This window comes from Salvelinus fontinalis, chromosome 29, assembly GCF_029448725.1.
Source record: "Salvelinus fontinalis isolate EN_2023a chromosome 29, ASM2944872v1, whole genome shotgun sequence".
NCBI lineage: Eukaryota > Metazoa > Chordata > Actinopteri > Salmoniformes > Salmonidae > Salvelinus > Salvelinus fontinalis.
Genome location: NC_074693.1, coordinates 40753080 through 40773159, shown reverse-complemented (window position 1 = coordinate 40773159; position 20080 = coordinate 40753080). Strand labels below are relative to the sequence as shown.

The 20080-nt window shown below is 42.9% G+C and overlaps 1 protein-coding gene across 1 annotated transcript; it reads right to left on the bottom strand.

Annotated features, from left to right (window-relative positions):
- Positions 1–1009: 1009 nt before the first annotated feature.
- On the bottom strand, positions 1010–18469 carry LOC129827980 (dihydropteridine reductase-like). Its single transcript, XM_055889330.1, has 7 exons — positions 18254–18469; positions 17890–17982; positions 17412–17508; positions 17065–17205; positions 11831–11939; positions 10518–10601; positions 1010–1361 (listed from the first exon to the last, which is right to left on the bottom strand). The coding sequence occupies exons 1-7, from the start codon at positions 18335–18337 to the stop codon at positions 1259–1261; spliced, it is 711 nt and encodes a 236-aa protein (XP_055745305.1). The 5' UTR covers positions 18338–18469; the 3' UTR covers positions 1010–1258.
- Positions 18470–20080: the final 1611 nt, after the last annotated feature.

Genomic DNA, 20080 nt, shown 5'->3' with positions numbered 1-20080 from the left:
CATGCCCTGACAAATTGAGGCTGTTCTGAGTGCAAAAGGGGGTGCAAGTCAATATTGGGAAGGTGTTCCTAATGTTTTGTACACTCAGTTGTTCTTAGGAAGGATATTCACTGATCAGTCATTTTATCAGCAGTCTGGGGTTATAATATAAAATGAAACCAAGAAACTTGAATCTATAATGATTTTTTTAAAGTAACCATAATGGAAATAAGTCTCTGACTTTGTGATATTCCGGTCACATTTTTATACTGTGTGTATGTATTTCTTTCAACTGGCATATAAAATCAATCAATAAATCTCAGATTTACAGTGGAGCCCATTTATTGTATGTTGCCTTTTCTTTATTGGCTTTTGTTTTCGGCCAAATCCACTTATATGTTGTATGTGTTAACGTTACTTTATAGTTTGTTTTGTGACCAACACATTTACACAGGCAGCCCACTTCTGATCTTTTCCTATTACTTGGTATTTTGACCAATCAGATCAGCTCTTTTGCCCATAATTGGACAAAAGATCAGAATTGGGCTGCCTGTCTAAACGCACTCATATTCCCTTAGGCACACAATGGATCATTTGACTGGTGAGGTGAATTGTTATCCATGAGCACCACCTGGTGGTGAAGGCTATAGCATGTCACTGGAAATGACCACACGCTAGAACAAGTCAAACAAAGCAGGTAAAGAATTTACTGTAACTGGTCTCCAACCCCATTCAAAATGGTATGTATTTAATGGAAGGCGAATAAGTCTAATTATAACCAGTTAAATTCAATGAAATATATTATTTGGGGGTAGGGGTGGGGGGTGGGCAAGGATAAAAAAATTAAAATATAAATAAAAAAAATCAGGATTTTGGCGGTGGTGAAACTGCCACAAATCCATAATCCCCAAAATGTGTTGCTTTCCTATGATTGTTTTCAGCTGATGTATTACATTTCCACTGTTTAAAGTACCAAGGTTATGGTGATGTCGTAGTATTTTGATTGTCTCTCACATATTACTAAATCAGATTATGATTCACATGGAGTTTTATTCAAATTGAGACAGAGGTATTAAAACCACATCAAAAAGACACAAAAATACAAACAGTTTGTTATGAGATACTGATAATAGTTCTTAGAGGGAACATCTTCAATCAAGCATTCATCCCCTCTTTCTCCCTGTGACTCATTTTAACCCTCCCGACCCACCCTATCACAGTCTCTCCCAATCATTCCGCTCACTAGCCCGCCCACCCGCTCTCTCCTCCTCCCTCTCCACTATTGCGTGGGTAGGGTCTGCGTCTTGCCTCCCACAGTGGTGAGCTGCATCAGACTGCCCGATGCTGGACGATCTGCACCAGTGGCCCAATTGAAGAAAGTTCTGGAAGAAAGAAAAATAAGACTGAGAAAATAAGAAGACGAGACTATGGAGATAGTGTTGTCTAATGTTTAACTATAAAAAAAAGTGTTAAACAAAACTAAATGTATTTTATACTTGAGATTCTTCAAAGTAGCCACCCTTTGCCTTGATGACAGCTGTGCACACTCGGCATTCTCTTAACCAGCTTCATGAGGTAGTCACCTAGAATGCATTTCAATAAACAGGTGTGCCTTGTTAAAAGTTAATTTGTCGAATTTCTATCCTTCTTAATGCGTTTGAGCCAATTAGTTGTGTTGTGATAAGGTAGGGTTGGTATACAGAAGATTTGGTAAAAGACCAAGTCCATATTATGGAAAGAATAGCTCAAATAAGCAAACGGCAGTCCATCATTACTTTAAGACATGAAGGTCAGTCAATGCGGACCATTTCAAGAACTTTGAAAGTTTCTTCAAGTGCAGCCGCAAACACCATGAATGTGCTTTGATGAAACTGGCTCTCATGAGGACCTCAACAGAAAAGGAAGACCCAGAGTTACCTCTGCTGCAGAGGATAAGTTCATTAGAGTTACCAGCCTCAGAAATTGCAGCCCAAATAAATGCTTTACCGAGTTCAAGTAACAGATACATCTCACCATCAACTGTTGAGAGGAGACTGCATGAATCAGGCCTTCGTGGTCAAATTGCTGCAAAGAAACCACTACTAAAAGGACACCAATTATTAGAAGATACTTGCTTGGGCAAGAAACACAACCAATGGACATTAGACTTGTGGAAATCTGTAATTTGGTCTGATGAGTCCAAATTTGAGATTTTTCATTCCAACCGCCGTGTCTTTGTGAGACGCAGAGTAGGTGAACAGATGATCTCTGCATTTGTGGTTCCCACCGTGAAGCATGGAGGAGGAGGTGTGATGGTGCTTTGCTGGTGACACTATCAGTGATTTATTTAGAATTCAAAGCACACTTAACCAGCATGGCTACCACAGCATTCTGCAGCAATACACCATCCCCATCTGGTTTGCGGTTAATGGGACTATCATTTGTTTTTCAACAGGACAATTTTTTTTAAATTTTATTTAACCTTTATTTAACCAGGTAGGCAAATTGAGAATCGTTCTCATTTACAATTGCGACCTGGCCAAGATAAAGCAAAGCAGTTCGACACATACAACAACACATAGTTACACATGGAGTAAAAACAAACATATAGTCAATAATACAGTGAAAAAAAATAAGTCTATATACAATGTGAGCAAGTGAGGTGAGATAAGGGAGGTGAAGGCAAACAGATATATGTATAAATAAAATATAAAAAGGCCATGGAGGCGAAGTGAGTACAACACAGCAAGTAAAATAAAAACTAAAAAAACACTGGAATGGTTGGTTTGCATTGGAAGAAAGTGCAAAGTAGAGACAGAAATAATGGGGTGCAAAGGAGCAAAATAAATTAATAAATAAATACAGTAGGTAAAGAGGTAGTTGTTTGGGCTAAATTGTAGATGGGTTATGTACAGGTGCAGTAATCTATGAGCTGCTCTGACAGCTGGTGCTTAAAGCTAGTGAGGGAGATAGGTGTTTCCAGTTTCAGAGATTTTTGTAGTTCGTTCCAGTCATTGGCAGCAGAGAACTGGAAGGAGAGGCGTCCAAAGGAAGAATTGGTTTTGGGGGTGACTAGAGAGATATACCTGCTGGAGCGCGTGCTACAGGTAGGTGCTGCTATGGTGACCAGCGAGCTGAGATAAGGGGGGACTTTACCTAGGAGGGTCTTGTAGATGACCTGGAACCAGTGGGTTTGGCGACGAGTATGAAGCGAGGGCCAGCCAACGAGAGTGTACAGGTCGCAGTGGTGGGTAGTATATGGGGCTTTGGTGACAAAACGGATGGCACTGTGATAGACTGCATCCAATTTATTGAGTAGGGTTTTGGAGGCTATTTTGTAAATGACATCACCAAAGTCGAGGATTGGTAGGATGGTCAGTTTTACAAGGGTATGTTTGGCAGCATGAGTAAAGGATGCTTTGTTGCGGAATAGGAAGCCAATTCTAGATTTGACTTTGGATTGGAGATGTTTGATGTGGGTCTGGAAGGAGAGTTTACAGTCTAACCAGACACCTAGGTATTTGTAGTTGTCCACATATTCTAAGTCAGAGCCGTCCAAAGTAGTGATGTTGGACAGGCGGGCAGGAGCAGGCAGCGATCGGTTGAAGAGCATGCATTTGGTTTTACTTGTATTTAAGAGCAGTTGGAGGCCACGGAAGGAGAGTTGTATGGCATTGAAGCTCGCCTGGAGGGTTGTTAACACAGTATCTAAAGAAGGGCCAGAAGTATACAGAATAGTGTCGTCTGCGTAGAGGTGGATCAGAGAATCACCAGCAGCAAGAGCGACATCATTGATGTAAACAGAGAAGAGGGTCGGTCCAAGAATTGAACCCTGTGGCACCCCCATAGAGACTGCCAGAGGCCCGGACAACAGACCCTCCGATTTGACACACTGAACTCTATCAGAGAAGTAGTTGGTGAACCAGGCGAGGCAATCATTAGAGAAACCAAGGCTGTCGAGTCTGCCAATGAGGATGTGGTGATTGACAGAGTCAAAAGCCTTGGCCAGGTCAATGAATACGGCTGCACAGTATTGTTTCCTATCGATGGCGGTTACGATATCGTTTATGACCTTGAGCGTGGCTGAGGTGCACCCATGATCAGCTCTGAAACCAGATTGCATAGCGGAGAAGGTGTGGTGTGATTCGAAATGGTCGGTAATCTGTTTGTTGACTTGGCTTTCGAAGACCTTAGAAAGGCAGGGTAGGATAGATATAGGTCTGTAGCAGTTAGGGTCAAGGGTGTCCCCCCCTTTGAAGAGGGGGATAACCGCAGCTGCTTTCCAATCTTTGGGGATCTCAGACGACACGAAAGAGAGGTTGAAGAGGCTAGTAATAGGGGTGGCAACAATTTCAGCAGATAGTTTTAGAAAGAAAGGGTCCAGATTATCTAGCCCGGCTGATTTGTAAGGGTCCAGATTTTGCAGCTCATTAAGAACATCAGCTGACTGTATTTGGGAGAAAGAGAAATGGGGAAGGCTTGGGCGAGTAGCAGAGGGGAGGGCAGTGCTGTTGTCCGGGGTAGGGGTAGCCAGGTGGAAAGCATGGCCAGCCGTAGAAAAATGCTTATTGAAATTCTCAATTATAGTGGATTTGTCGGTGGTGACAGTGTTTCCTATCTTCAGAGCGGTTGGAAGCTGGGAGAAGGTGTTCTTATTCTCCATGGACTTTACGGTGTCCCAGAACTTTTTTGAATTTGTGTTGCAGGAAGCAAATTTCTGCTTGAAAAAGCTAGCCTTGGCTGTTCTAACTGCCTGTGTATATTGGTTTCTGGCTTCCCTGAAAAGTTGCATATCACGGGGGCTGTTCGATGCTAATGCAGAACGCCATAGGATGTTTTTCTGATGGTTAAGGGCAGTCAGGTCAGGAGAGAACCAAGGGCTATATCTGTTCCTGGTTCTAAATTTCTTGAATGGGGCATGCTTATTCAAGATGGTGAGGAAGGCATTTAAAAAAAATGACCAGGCATCCTCTACTGACGGGATGAGATCAATATCCTTCCAGGATATCCCGGCCAGGTCGATTAGGAAGGCCTGCTCGCTGAAGTGTTTCAGGGAGCGTTTGACAGTGATGAGTGGAGGTCGTTTGACCGCTGACCCATTACGGATGCAGGCAATGAGGCAGTGATCGCTGAGATCTTGGTTGAAAACAGCAGAGGTGTATTTGGAGGGCAAGTTTGTTAGGATGATATCTATGAGGGTACCCGTGTTTACGGAATTGGGGTGGTACCTGGTAGGTTCATTGATAATTTGTGTGAGATTGAGGGCATCAAGCTTAGATTGTAGGGTGGCTGGGGTGTTGAGCATGTTCAAATTTAGGTCGCCTAGCAGCACGAGCTCTGAAGATAGATGGGGGGCAATCAGTTCACATATAGTGTCCAGAGCACAGCTGGGGGCAGAGGGTGGTCTATAGCAGGCGGCAACGGTGAGAGACTTGTTTTTAGAGAGGTGGATTTTTAAAAGTAGAAGTTCAAATTGTTTGGGAACAGACCTGGATAGTATAACAGAACTCTGCAGGCAGTCTTTGCAGTAGATTGCAACACCGCCCCCTTTGGCCGTTCTATCTTGTCTGAAAATATTGTAATTGGGGATAAAAATGTCTGAATTTTTGGTGGTCTTTCTAAGCCAGGATTCAGACACGGCTAAAACATCCGGGTTGGTAGAGTGTGCTAAAGCAGTGAACAAAACAAACTTAGGGAGGAGGCTTCTAATGTTAACATGCATGAAGCCAAGGCTATTACGGTTACAGAAGTCATCAAAAGAGAGCGCCTGGAGAATAGGAGTGGAGCCAGGTACTGCAGGGCCTGGATTCACCTCTACATCACCAGAGGAACAGAGGAGAAGTAGGATAATGGTACGGCTAAAAGCTATGAGAATTGGTCGCCTAGAGCTACTAGAGCAGAGAGTAAAAGGAAGTTTCTGGGGGCGATAAAATAGTTTAAAGGAATAATGTACAGACAAAGGTATGGTAGGATGTGAATACAGTGGAGGTAAACCTAGGTATTGAGTGATGATGAGAGAGATCTTGTCTCTAGAAACATCATTGAAACCAGGTGATGTCATCGCATATGTGGGTGGTGGAACTGATAGGTTGGATATGGTATAGAGAGCAGGGCTAGAATCTCTACAGTGAAATAAGCCAATAAACACTAATCAGAACAGCAATGGACAAGGCATATTTACATTAAGGAGAGGCATGCTTAATCGAGTGATCAGTAAGGGTCCAGTGAGTAGAGGTTGGTTGGGGTCGTGGCGATCCAGACAGCTGGCCGGGTATATGGCTATCGGTAGCAGCATAGGATGGAGGTCTGTTTGTAGATACCTCGTGCGTTTCCGTCGGTAGGTTCCGTGTAGTGGGGTTTTGTTCAGATAGCAGCCGATAGGACAGCTAACGATTAGCGGGCCTCAGGTGAGCGTTCAGGTAACGTCGGGACGGATTTGCCGGTTGGATACATCCCTCGGGCAGATAACGTCGGCAGTCAGTCGTGAAGGCCCGGTGGGGTTCCGTATCTGCAGCAGCAACAAAAGAAACGGGTCCGGATGGTGATGGAACTCCTCAGCTGGCTAGCTCCAGCATGATTTGAGTTTGCTCCGGGGTCGACGTAAGCCAATAGTCACACGGTATGCAGCTAGCTAGCTGCGAAATCAAGGTGCAAGTGTCCAGAGCCTGCGGTTGGAATCCGGGGAAACTGGGAGAAAAAAAGTCCCGGAATGCTCCGGTCCGAGTCGCGTTGCACAAAAGTGCCGGTAGATTATCGAGCTAAAGGAATAGCTGATGACCGCAAAACGTGGGCAGCTGAAACACCAACGCTAGCTAGCAAACCGGCTAATTTCGGGGCAGCTACAGATTAGCTTCTGGCTAGCTATCGGAGTAGCTTCTGGTTAGCTATCAGGCTAGCTTCTGAATTAGCCCCTGGCTATCTTCCACGATGGATTTTCAGATTGAGGTAAATATTACTTAATTGTAATTGGTGAAGCGGGTTGCAGGAAAGCTTTTGCAGGAAAGCTTTTGTAGTTGAGTTCTTGGATAATAAAATAAATAAAAGATATGTGAAGAAAAGGTGTAAATATATATATATATATATATATACAGGACACGACAAGACAATACGGAAAAGACGTCTGAACTGCTAAGCCACCTTGGAGTGTGACCCAACACACCTCCAGGCTGTGTAAGGGCTATTTGACCAAGAAGGAGAGTAATGGAGTGCTGTATCAGATGACCTGGCCTCCACTATCACCCAACCTTAATCCAATTGAGATGGTTTGGGATGAGATGGACCGCAGAGTGAAAAAAAATGGAAGGGAAAAGCAGCCAACAAGTGCTCAGCATATGTGGGAACTCCATCAAGACTGTTGGAAAAGCATTCCAGGTGAAGCTGGTTGAGAGAATGCCAAGAGTGTGCAAAGCTGTCATGAAGGCAAAGGGTGGCTAATTTGAAGAATCGCAAATATAAAATATATTTACATTTGTTTAACACTTTTTAGGTTCCTACAGGATGTGTCATTTCATAGTTTTGATGTCTTCACTATTATTCTACAAAGTAGAAAATAGTAAAAATACAGAAAAACCCTTGAATGAATAGGTGTCCAAACTTTCGACTGGTACTGTAGATACAGTATCTCTGTGCCTCTTAGGTAATTGGCTAACAAGAACTCAAATCACACTATTTCAACAACACATTTTCATGAGCTAGCCTATTCCAGTGATGTAGTCAAGTCACTAAACCTCGAGTCCCAAGTCCCTTGTGTTCGAGGAAGAGTCCTAGTCAGAGTCTTTATAGTCGAGTCACGAGTCCCTTGTTAGTGCTAAAAGCGAGACCTACTGTCTTGCACATTGGTAAGGCTAGGAGCTACAGTAGCTATCCGACATGTGCTGTTGTAGCTAGCATGTTGAATTATGCAATGGAGAGAGAGACTTTCACATGCCCTGAATACAAAAGGTGAAATGCTTACTTACAAGCCCTTAAAAAAAAAAAATTATATATAATTTTTTTTTTTATACAAATTTTTATAAATTAAAGTATGAAAAAAAGTTACACAATAAAATAACAATAACGAGGCTATACAGTGCATTCGGAAAGTATTCAGACTCCTTGACTTTTTGTTACTTTGTTAAACTTTGTTAAAAGTTAAAGCACCTTTGGCTGCGATTACAGGCTTGAGTCTTCTTGGGTATGATGCTTCAAGCTTGGCACACCTGTATTTGGGGAGGGGCTCTCATTCTGCTCTGCAAATCCCCTGATGCTCTGTCAGGTTGAATAGGGAGTGTTGCTGCACAGCTATTTTCAGGTCTTTCCAGAGATGTCTGGGCTCTGGCTGGCCCACTGAAGGACATTGAGGCTTGTCCCGAAGCCACTCCTGTATTGTCTTGGTTGTGTTCTTAGTGTCATTGTCCTGTTGGAAGGTGAACCTTCGCCCCAGTCTGAGGTCCTGAGCGCTCTGGAGCAGGTTTTCATCAAGGATCTTTCTGTACTTTGATCCGTTCATCTTTTCCTTGATTCTGACTAGTCTTCCAGTCACTGCCGCTGAACAACATCCCCACAGCATGATGGTGCCACCACCATGCTTCACCGTAGGGATAGTGCCAGGCTTCCTCCAGACGTGATGCTTGGCATTCAGGCCAAAGAGTTCAATCCTGATTTCATCAGACCAGAGGATTTTGTTTCTCATGGTCTGAGAGTCTTTAGGTGCCTTTTGGCAAACTCCAAGTAGGCTGTCATGTGTCTTTTACTGAGGAGTGGCTTCCGTCTTGCCGCTCTACCATTAAAGCCTGATTGGTGGAGTGCTGCAAAGATGGTTGTCCTTCTGGAAGGTTCTCCCATCTCCACAGAGGAACTCTAGAGCTCTGTCAGAGTGACCATTGGGTTCTTGATCACCTCCCTGACCAAGGCCTTTCTCCACCGATTGGCCAGCTCTAGGAAGAGTCTTGGTGGTTCTAAAACACCAATTTAAGAATGATGGAGGCCACTGTGTGCTTGGGGACCTTCAATGCTGCAGACATTTTTTGGTACCCTTCCCAGATCAGTGTCTCGACACAATCCTGTCTCGGAGCGCTACGGACAATTCTGTCGACCTCATGGCTTGGTTTTTACTCTGACATGCACTGTCAACTGTGGGACATCATATAGGACAGGTGTGTGCCTTTCCAAATCATGTACAATAAATAGAATTGATCACAGCTGGACTCCAATCAAGTGGTCGAAACATCTCCAGGATGATCAATGGAAACAGGATGCACCTGAGCTCAACTTCGAGTGTCATAGCAAAGGGTCTGAATACTTATGTAAATAAGGTGTTTTTTTATACATTTGCAAACATTTCTAAAAAACAGTTTTTGCCTTGTTGTTATGGGCTATTGTGTGTAGATTACTGAGAAAATATATTTTTGAATCCATTTTCGATTTCCGAAGGTACTGTATACAGGGGGTACCGGTACCAAGTCAATGTGCAGGGATACAGGTTAGTCGAGGTAATATGTCCATGTAGGTAGGGGTAAAGTGACTATGCATAGATAATAAACAGCGAGTACCAGCTATTTCTGACAACAAAGTCACCAATAGTCAAGTCTGAGTCCAAGTCGTGCCTGGCCATGCAGTCATGAGTGAACAGGGAGTACAGTCCGAGTCATCACTGGTTGAATCAGAGTCGAGTCATGAGTCATAAAAATCGTGACTTGGGTCCGAGTCAAGCCTGAGTCCTGGACTTGAGTACTACAACACTGGCCTGCTCGCACGTCAGTCAACATCCATACTCCAGTCCATCAAGCGGACATTTAAGAAACAGCAGAGACTGTATCAAAGTATTAATTGAATTGCCCTCTCCCATTGCTTCTATTTATACTTCCTGACCCTCATCTGTTTCTACTGTTAATCTGTAGGGTTAATGACATCCAACTATTCTGGGATTATAAAACTGGATAAAATCCCATCTAGTCTCTACCACGGTACAGAGGAGAGACTGGAGACTCAGCGGTCTGTGTCTAAGATGACATGAATAGAGGAACAAACTTTAGGGGCTCCATACGCTAGCTTAGAATAGACCCACAAAAAAAAGTATAGCTCATTTATGTTTGTGTATGTTAATTACATTCATATAGTTAACATCACATTTACAACACATTTGGGCAAATCCTGAAAAGAGGATTTGTAAGTAATAGAAGCCAAGAGTGTCCAAGTCATTTAAGATTGGAGATAGTTGATTGATATGTCCATCAAATTCAGATTTTTATCACATTACAGTATTATTCAAACCAGACATTTGGCTCTACATATCTTTTGGCAAGGTGTTGATTTTAACAATACAATTGAGTAGGCTATTTTCCAGCATTGCCATCTTCTGGCGAAATATTGGTATACAGCAATTTTCTTAAATAAAACGATAGTCTAGAATTATAGTCATACATTGATCAAGAGATACGTGTTCTTTACCCTGGAATACACCTAATGATGGTCTTGAAGCAGAAATATACTGTACATTTAATTTAAGTTTGTTTTATCTGATATTTAGTTGATCTCAAACAGTAATGTTAACAACCCATCATCCACCATATCACACTCACTCTGAAATGTACTCCAGCGGTGTCCAGGAACCAAAGTCTGCATCAGGCATGAACTTCCTGTTCATCGGCGTATCCAAGGTTACCCTGTGTAATCAAGTTACATGATAGTGATCTGGCAGTCGTAGGAACTGACCTGAGGCCTGAGGATCTTGCCCTGGACTGATTGTAACAGCCTCATGTAATCCTCCTGTCTCCATATTAAAACACAAAAGCAAAGCTAAAGCGTAGAGATGATATCTCTATTGTCTTATTTACTGCCAGCGAGCATCCAACATCCTCTTTGATTTCACAGTTACATGTTGAGATGAGCAAGATAATTGCTACATAAACACTTACATATATTGAAATATGATTTTAGACATCTGTTGCATTAGTTGCATGTTTGAATGTGCACAGTTGCAGTCTACAGTCTATTCTTGTGTGTGCGCAGTTGCAGTCTACAGTCTATTCTTGTGTGTGCGCAGTTGCAGTCTACAGTCTATTCTTGTGTGCGCGCAGTTGCAGTCTACAGTCTATTCTTGTGTGCGCGCAGTTGCAGTCTACAGTCTATTCTTGTGTGCGCACAGTTGCAGTCTACAGTCTATTCTTGTGTGCGCACAGTTGCAGTCTACAGTCTATTCTTGTGTGCGCACAGTTGCAGTCTACAGTCTATTCTTGTGTGTGCACAGTTGCAGTCTACAGTCTATTCTTGTGTGTGCACAGTTGCAGTCTACAGTCTTTCTTGTGTGTGCACAGTTGCAGTCTACAGTCTATTCTTGTGTGTGCACAGTTGCAGTCTACAGTCTATTCAATGTGCACACAGTTGCAGTGAACTAAGCAACCCTCGTCCTATACGTATTGGTAGTGCAGAAGAACTGCAAGTCACGGGGGTAATGCTAACCATATGTGACAGCTATTAGTAGCCTGGCAGGTGGCCTCAGCCCAACCTCATGTAATTGGAATGTACCATAACAGAGCCCTGAGAATATTGACAATGAAACCCAGATACAGGCTTCTCATAGTGACATTGCAAAAAAAAGTGCTTTACATGCATCAGTTAATCAATGAAACAGTGTAAACAGATAGATGCTCACGAGGTGAATACAAGAGCGACTGAGGGAGTCTTCTTCATTTTAGCACAGGCAAATCTGTATCTGAGTACACCTACAACTGTGACATTGCTTACAAAATAAAGGATTTCCTTCTTTTCATTATTTACGCTTTGACCTCTGTTTCTGCAACAAACAAAAAAGCTCCCAACGACTTTCTAATGAGTGCAGGGTTTTCCTATTCCTAATTAGGAAATAAACTTGGCAGGCGATCATATGACTCACGGTAGTATGGCTACAGCCACACCTCCAGGGGGCATCCCACTGTCTTCTCCGGCTAGACTCTGACAGAGCTGGTGGACTGCTGCCTTGGCCATGCCATAGCCCACCATGCCTGAGGAGAGAGAAAGACATAGGGATAAGGAGAGGGAGGGTGATCTAGGAGAGATGGTTGGATAGGTGAGTTGTCATTTATACAAAACAGCCAAATCAGATAAGCAGAGGAAAAACACCAAAAAATCTCACCATTATAACAAGGGACATGAAATATACACAATAAGTGTTACAAAGTAATACACGTAATACACAGTACCAGTCAAACGTTTGGACACGCCTACTCATTACAGGGTTTTTCTTTATTTTTACTATTTTCTACATTGTAGAATAATAGTGAAGACATCAGAACTATGAAATAACACATATGGAATCATGTAGCAAGCAAAAAAGTGTTAAACAAATCTTGAGACAATCAGTTGTGTTGTGACATGGTAGTGGTTGTATACAGAAGATAGCCCTCTTTGGTAAAAGACCAAGTCCATAATGACAAGAACAGCTCAAATAAGCGAAGAGAAATGACAGTCTATCATTACTTTAAGACATGAATGTAAGTCAATCCGGAAAATGTCAAGAACCTTCTTCAAGTGCAATCGCAAAAACCATCAAGCGCTATGATGAAACTGTCTCTCATGAGGACCGTCACAGGAAAGGAAAACTCAGAGTTACCTCTGCTGCAGAGGATAAGCTCATTAGAGTTACCAGCCTCAGAAGTTGCAGCCCAAATAAATGCTACAGAGTTCAAGTAACAGACACATCTCAACATCAACTGTTCAGAGGAGACTGTGTGAATCAGGCCTTTGTGGTAGAATGCAAAGAAACCACCACTAAAGGACACAAAAAAGAAGAGAGTTACTTGGGCCAAGAAATACAACCAATGGACATTAGACCGGTGAAAATCTGTCCTTTGGTCTGAGTCCAAATGTGACATTTTTGGTTCTAACCGCTGTGTATTTGTGAGATGCAGTATAGGTGAACGGATGATCTCTCCATGTGTGGTTCCCACCGTGAAGCATGGATGAGGAAGTGTGATGGTGTGGGGGTGCTTTGCTGGTGACACGGTCAGTGATTTATTTAAAATTCAAGGCACACTTAACCAGCATGGCTACCACAGCATTCTGCAGCGAAACGCTATCCCCATCTGGTTTGCGCTTAGTGGAACTATCATTTGTTTTTCAACAGGACAACACCTACAGGCTGTGTAAGGGCTATTTGACCAAGAAGGAGAGTGATGGAATGCTGCATTAGATGACCTGGCCTCCACAACCACCCGACCTCAACCCAATTGAGATGGTTTGGGATGAGTTAGCCCACAGAGTGAAGGAAAAGCAGCCAACAAGTGCTCAGGATGTGGGAACTCCTTCAAGACTGTTGGAAAAGCATTCCTGGTGAAGCTGTGCAAAGCTTTCATGAAGGCGGCTAATTTGAAGAATCTAAAATCTAAAATATATTTTGATTTGTTTAACACTTTAGGTTAGTACATTATTCCATGTGTGTTATTTCATAGTTGATGTCTTCACTATTATTCAAAAATGTAAACATTTTTAAAAATAAAGAAAAACCCTGGAATGAGTAGGTGTGTCCAAACTTTTGACTGGTACTATATGTGATATTACAAACATAGTGTATTTTGAGGTCACCAGCTGAGGAAACTATGATGTAACATACATTCACAACACATTTCCTGTTCATATACAGTGGGGCAAAAAAGTATTTAGTCAGCCACAAATTGTGCAAGTTCTCCCACTTAAAAAGATGAGGCCTGTAATTTTCATCATAGGTACACTTCAACTATGACAGACAAAATGATAATTTTTTTCTCTCCAGAAAATCACATTGTACGATTTTTAATGAATTTATTTGCAAATTATGGTGGAAAATAAGAATTTTGTCACTTACAAACAAGCAAGATTTCTGGCTCTCACAGACCTGTAACTTCTTTAAGAGGCTCCTCTGTCCTCCACTCGTTACCTGTATTAATGGCACCTGTTTGAACTTGTTATCAGTATAAAAGACACCTGTCCACAACCTCAAACAGTCACACTCCAAACTCCACTATGGCCAAGCCCAAAGAGCTGTCAAAGGACACCAGAAACAAAATTGTAGACCTGCACCAGGCTGGGAAAACTATCTGCAATAGGTAAGCAGCTTGGTTTGAAGAAATCAACTGTGGGAGCAATTATTATTAGGAAATGGAAGACATACAAGACCACTGATAATCTCCCTCGATCTGGGGCTCCACGCAAGATCTCACCCCGTGGGGTCAAAATGATCACAAGAACGGTGAGCAAAAATCCCAGAACCACACGGGGGGACCTAGTGAATGACCTGCAGAGAGCTGGGACCAAAGTAACAAAGCCTACCATCAGTAACACACTACGCCGCCAGGGACTCAAATCCTGCAGTGCCAGACGTGTCCCCCTGCTTAAGCCAGTACATGTCCAGGCCAGTCTGAAGTTTGCTGGAGAGCATTTGGATGATCCAGAAGAAGATTGGGAGTATGTCATATGGTCAGATGAAACCAAAATATAACTTTTTGGTAAACTCAACTCGTCGTGTTTGGAGGACAAAGAATGCTGAGTTGCATCCAAAGAACACCATACCTACTGTGAAGCATGGGGGTGGAAACATCATGCTTTGGGGCTGTTTTTCTGCAAAGGGACCAGGACGACTGATCCGTGTAAAGGAAAGAATGAATGGGGCCATGTATCGTGAGATTGAGTGAAAACCTCCTACCATCAGCAAGGGCATTGAAGATGAAACGTGGCTGGGTCTTTCAGCATGACAATGATCCCAAACACACCGCCCAGGCAACAAAGGAGTGGCTTCGTAAGAAGCATTTCAAGGTCCTGGAGTGGCCTAGCCAGTTTTCAGATCTCAACCCCATAGAAAATCTTTGGAGGGAGTTGAAAGTCCGTGTTGCCCAGCAACAGCCCCAAAACAACACTGCTCTAGAGGAGATCTGCATGGAGGAATGGGCCAAAATACCAGCAACAGTGTGTGAAAACCTTGTGAAGACTTACAGAAAACGTTTGACCTCTGTCATTGCCAACAAAGGGTATATAACAAAGTTGAGATAACTTTTGTTATTGACCAAATACTTATTTTTCCACCATAATTTGCAAATAAATTCATAAAAAAATCCTACAATGTGATTTTCTGGATTTTTTTGTCTCATTTTGTCTGTCATAGTTGAAGTGTACCTATGATGAAAATTACAGGCCTCTCTCATCTTTTTAAGTGGGAAAACTTGCACAATTGGTGGCTGACTAAATACTTTTTTGCCCCACTGTACTATGGACAAATATTCCAGGTGCTTTTGGATCCCAGAATTTGCCCATTACAGTTGTATTGAGAGATGACTGCTTGTTCCACAAGCATGCTTTTGACTTCCCTTCAATGTTTGTGTTTGTAGCATCTGGAAACAATACGCAGCATTTTCCACGTAGAAACACTTCTTTGAAGAACGTAATATGCTCTCCCCACCCTCATATAAAACAGCAGAGGCATGCCACAGCTATATTTGAAGAATGGACCAATGAGAGAAAGGGGTGGAGAGCTAGCTCTTCCTTAAATTGTTGTTCTCTCTCCAAGATACTGTACTACTAAACTGAACTGGAGCATATTTGAAATGAAATGGAACACATAGTCTTTCGTTGGGGAGAGAATGTCGTATTTGATTGCATAGATGTGCTCCAAATTGCGTTAGGATGGTTCATAGGAAGTGTGCTTAGAAACTATTTCCCCAAAGAGGATTAACAGACTTGCGTGCTGAATCACCCAAAGTTAAATCAATGTTATTTGACAGTTCAACCTCTCTTTTAAATCTAGGGTGAAGGATAAGGGTCATAGGGTGCTCACATGGTTAACTAACCTCAGTCTTTAACCCCAAATCAACCCATAAGCTTTTAGTCCACAATGGAATGTTTACAATGTAGCCTACTCTTCGTCTGCGTCTGGCTTTGTAAGACTAAGACACCACTGGAACCCAAACTGCCCAAAGGCAGTATATCAATATTGAGAACTCAGTAAATCAGACACACAAGTAGCTGGTAAAGTATTAAAGCTAAAATAAAGTGCAAATATAAGAACAGATAACCCCTAAACACACACAATCTTTAAGCACTACTACTACTACTGTCTTCCACTGTCTTGTTTTTTTGTCAAGAGTACAGAGCATTTGTCTTTTGAACAGGCCTAAGGCAATCAATGTTTGATAAGGCATGAGGTAAATGCTTTCCCTACATTATAAAATGAAAAGTAGTTTTAAAAGATGTATTTCTAAAACTCACACACTTCACCTAAAGGCAGCTCTGAGCATTACCTGAGGGGAAATACTGTAGAACCTTTTTTAATAAAAAATAAATATTGGCATACAGAGGAGGTAAACTACAGGAAACATCTCCAAATAATATTAGACATACCACTGTCAAAATAAACCAACCCCCCCTCAGGGAAATCTCTGCAATTTCCTGGCCTTTGTCTAGATTATCACTAGTAAGCTACATTGCAATAGGAGAACAGCACAGCACACTCTAACCATGTCCACAAGTGCAGGACCCAAATTCTGCTGACTCATTCTCCTCCCCAATCTGACAGCCAATGAGAGCGGGAGCTTTGTAGCGACTGCTAATCAGGGATTTTAGGTGCCCCCGTGTCAGGAGTTGTATTGTTGTCAAGGCCATCGTATGGGTAACCCACCACACAGGGAATGGCATGAGTCCTTGGTCCTATAGGTACCTTCACATGCATACAGGGTCTAAAATATCAGACAGCATTGTGTGAAAAAAACATAGTAGGAACAATTTCTCTCCTCATAATTGTCCGACATCGTGAAATGTCACTATGTATATCATAATAAACATGGTGCTCATATTTTAGTTCCTATGTCATAGGCTTATTTGTACCCATGGGTTACATGTTTTACAAAGTGTTTGATGACATAAGCTGCTATTTGTTTTGGCTGCCTAAATCGTGACGGCAGTAGATGTATGCCAAAGTCCCTCGGACATCAACGTCGGAGTGAAAGGGTGGTCAGAACAGAGGCACAATCTAACAGGGTCAGTATGACAACATTACATGAGAAAATAGAATGCATAATAGAATAAATTACAATACCAGTAGAATATTTTAGAACACCAGAAGAACAGAATAGCAGTGAAGAGTAGAGGTATGTGGCATCTTACCACTAGTGCCACCCAGTGATGCTTTAGCCCCAGCCAGAGTCAGCAGTCCCCCTTGCTTCAGGTGCACAGCAGCCAGATGGCTAGAGATGGTAGAGGTCCACACACTCTGCTTCCACATCATGTCTGTGTTTTTGTACAAGTCTAAAACATACATACGAGAACATTTTGTTTGAGGAGCAACATAGTAATAATGAACACATAACTAAATAGAACACTATACAATGGCACGAACAAACATCCCTGTTGAGAATTCAGCCTAAAGGGAAATTGGTTTTAAAGTAATCATTTCAGTGTGTGTGTTCAAAATGAACTGATGATATCTCAGGAAAATGCTGGTGAACTCTGACCTTTTGAGCTGCAATTTCCTCCTGCCCATCCGCCTGCCACACACAAGATGGCATCTACTTTCTGGTCCCCTAGCAACAGTGCCACATCTGCTGTCACCTGCAGCAAGAGAAAAAGGGCAAGACTCTGGCTGTTTTGCTAATATAACATTTTATTTGAATATATACTTTATCATTTGGAATGTCACCACTTCCTGTGTTTACAATTTGTTGACATCTAGCTGCCACAACAAAGAAATCAATTTAATTTTGCATTTTAAAAAGACACATTCAATATGGCAATGAATAGAATAGCCCCCTATAGGCCTATGCAATAGCATAACCACTGAGTAGAGTTTCCGATCGTGGCATAGAAATTACGGTAATTATCCAGCGTTTTGCAAATGGAAAGTCAATGATCGTTTCCCTTGACACTGGATCATTGACTAAGTCAAAACTGTCAACACCACAGAGAGAGCAGGTGAAAGCGCGCTCCTCCTACCTGCCCTGCTTGCTCGGTAAATGACTCCGATAACTTCACCAGCACGTTCGCGTTTGCCTCCTCATTGGCAACGATATCGATGCTGGCTACCCACTATTGTTGGAAAAGAAAGAAGCAATTGAAAATAGAATGATGGTATCGAACTATCCTGCAAAGTAGGCAATTTATGCAACATGCAAGTGATGATATGTTTTCTGAAAGTTCTGGGCTGGCATCGTTCAACGTTAAATGATGACACTTTCATATGGATTAATTTCCTTTCCCTTGCTTCTTACCATAGCATCTACTCAACATGTGGTTATTGCAAATAGACACCGTGGCAAGCAACAGCGCACAATCTTTCGTATTTATAAACGCTACTCACCCATCCTTTGGATTTGAAGTGCTGAACAATTTTGCTACCTAGTGCGCCTCTTCCTCCGTAAACGAGTACCCGATTGGCAGCCATGCGTTCTTTACTATAAGCTTTAGCAATGATGACTATTTCACAAAACGCGACAGCTACCGCCGACAGAAAGATATATACACTGTATATATAGAGGGAGAGAGAACCGACGAGAGAGAAGGAAGGAAAGAAAGAATTACACCCACCCACAAGATTTAAAGAGACACACTCAGCACATCAAGAGGCGGGTCCTCTAGTTCAATAGTGTTCTAAATTAGTTCGACTGTTAGAAAAGTCTGAGTGCATAGGTTACACCATACTGAAACCCAGTGGAGGGGTTGACACTAATAAGTGCTTTAAAATTACACATGATTAACACGATTTAACGTAATCAATACTAATCATGAGTATGGGTTAATTGATACCAGGCTCCAACATGCACAAAGAAAGCCACCACACCGTGACAAACTGTGAAATGGATCATGCATTTAATCCAGTGGTAATCACACAAACACACGATTATGTGTGTACTTATGTATTCAGATAAAAATCAACATACAGTATTTGGATACGGTAGCAGTGAGACAGCAACATCTTATGACACCAGCTTGGCCTGTGTGGGAACACGTCCTTGTCATCCCGAGTACAGCGTGTCGGAATCTGTCACAGCAACACAGCTCATCGTAATGTCATCAAAGGATTTTCATGCTCTGGGATTTCACTCACAGTCAAACATACTAGATGTATCATTGCACGCTGATGGTGTATGGCCTAGCTTCTGCAGTAAATTGCACATCCAAGGAATACACATTTGAATCAACACCAGAAAATGAGACCGCAAAATTCCAAATGTTTATTACATTTACATTTACATTTAAGTCATTTAGCAGACGCTCTTATCCAGAGCGACTTACAAATTGGTGCATTCACCTTATGACATCCAGTGGAACAGCCACTTTACAATAGTGCATCAGATCTTTTAAGGGGGGGGGGGGGGGGGGGGGGGCAGAAGGATTGCTTTATCCTAGGTATTCCTTGAAGAGGTGGGGTTTCAGGTGTCTCCGGAAGGTGGTGATTGACTCCGCTGTCCTGGCGTCGTGAGGGAGTTTGTTCCACCATTGGGGGGCCAGAGCAGCGAACAGTTTTGACTGGGCTGAGCGGGAACTGTACTTCCTCAGTGGTAGGGAGGCGAGCAGGCCAGAGGTGGATGAACGCAGTGCCCTTGTTTGGGTGTAGGGCCTGATCAGAGCCTGAAGGTACTGAGGTGCCGTTCCCCTCACAGCTCCGTAGGCAAGCACCATGGTCTTGTAGCGGATGCGAGCTTCAACTGGAAGCCAGTGGAGAGAGCGGAGGAGCGGGGTGACGTGAGAGAACTTGGGAAGGTTGAACACCAGACGGGCTGCGGCGTTCTGGATGAGTTGTAGGGGTTTAATGGCACAGGCAGGGAGCCCAGCCAGCAGCGAGTTGCAGTAATCCAGACGGGAGATGACAAGTGCCTGGATTAGGACCTGCGCCGCTTCCTGTGTGAGGCAGGGTCGTACTCTGCGGATGTTGTAGAGCATGAACCTACAGGAACGGGCCACCGCCTTGATGTTGGTGGAGAACGACAGGGTGTTGTCCAGGATCACACCAAGGTTCTTAGCGCTCTGGGAGGAGGACACAATGGAGTTGTCAACCGTGATGGCGAGATCATGGAACGGACAGTCCTTCCCCGGGAGGAAGAGCAGCTCCGTCTTGCCGAGGTTCAGCTTGAGGTGGTGATCCGTCATCCACACTGATATGTCTGCCAGACATGCAGAGATGCGA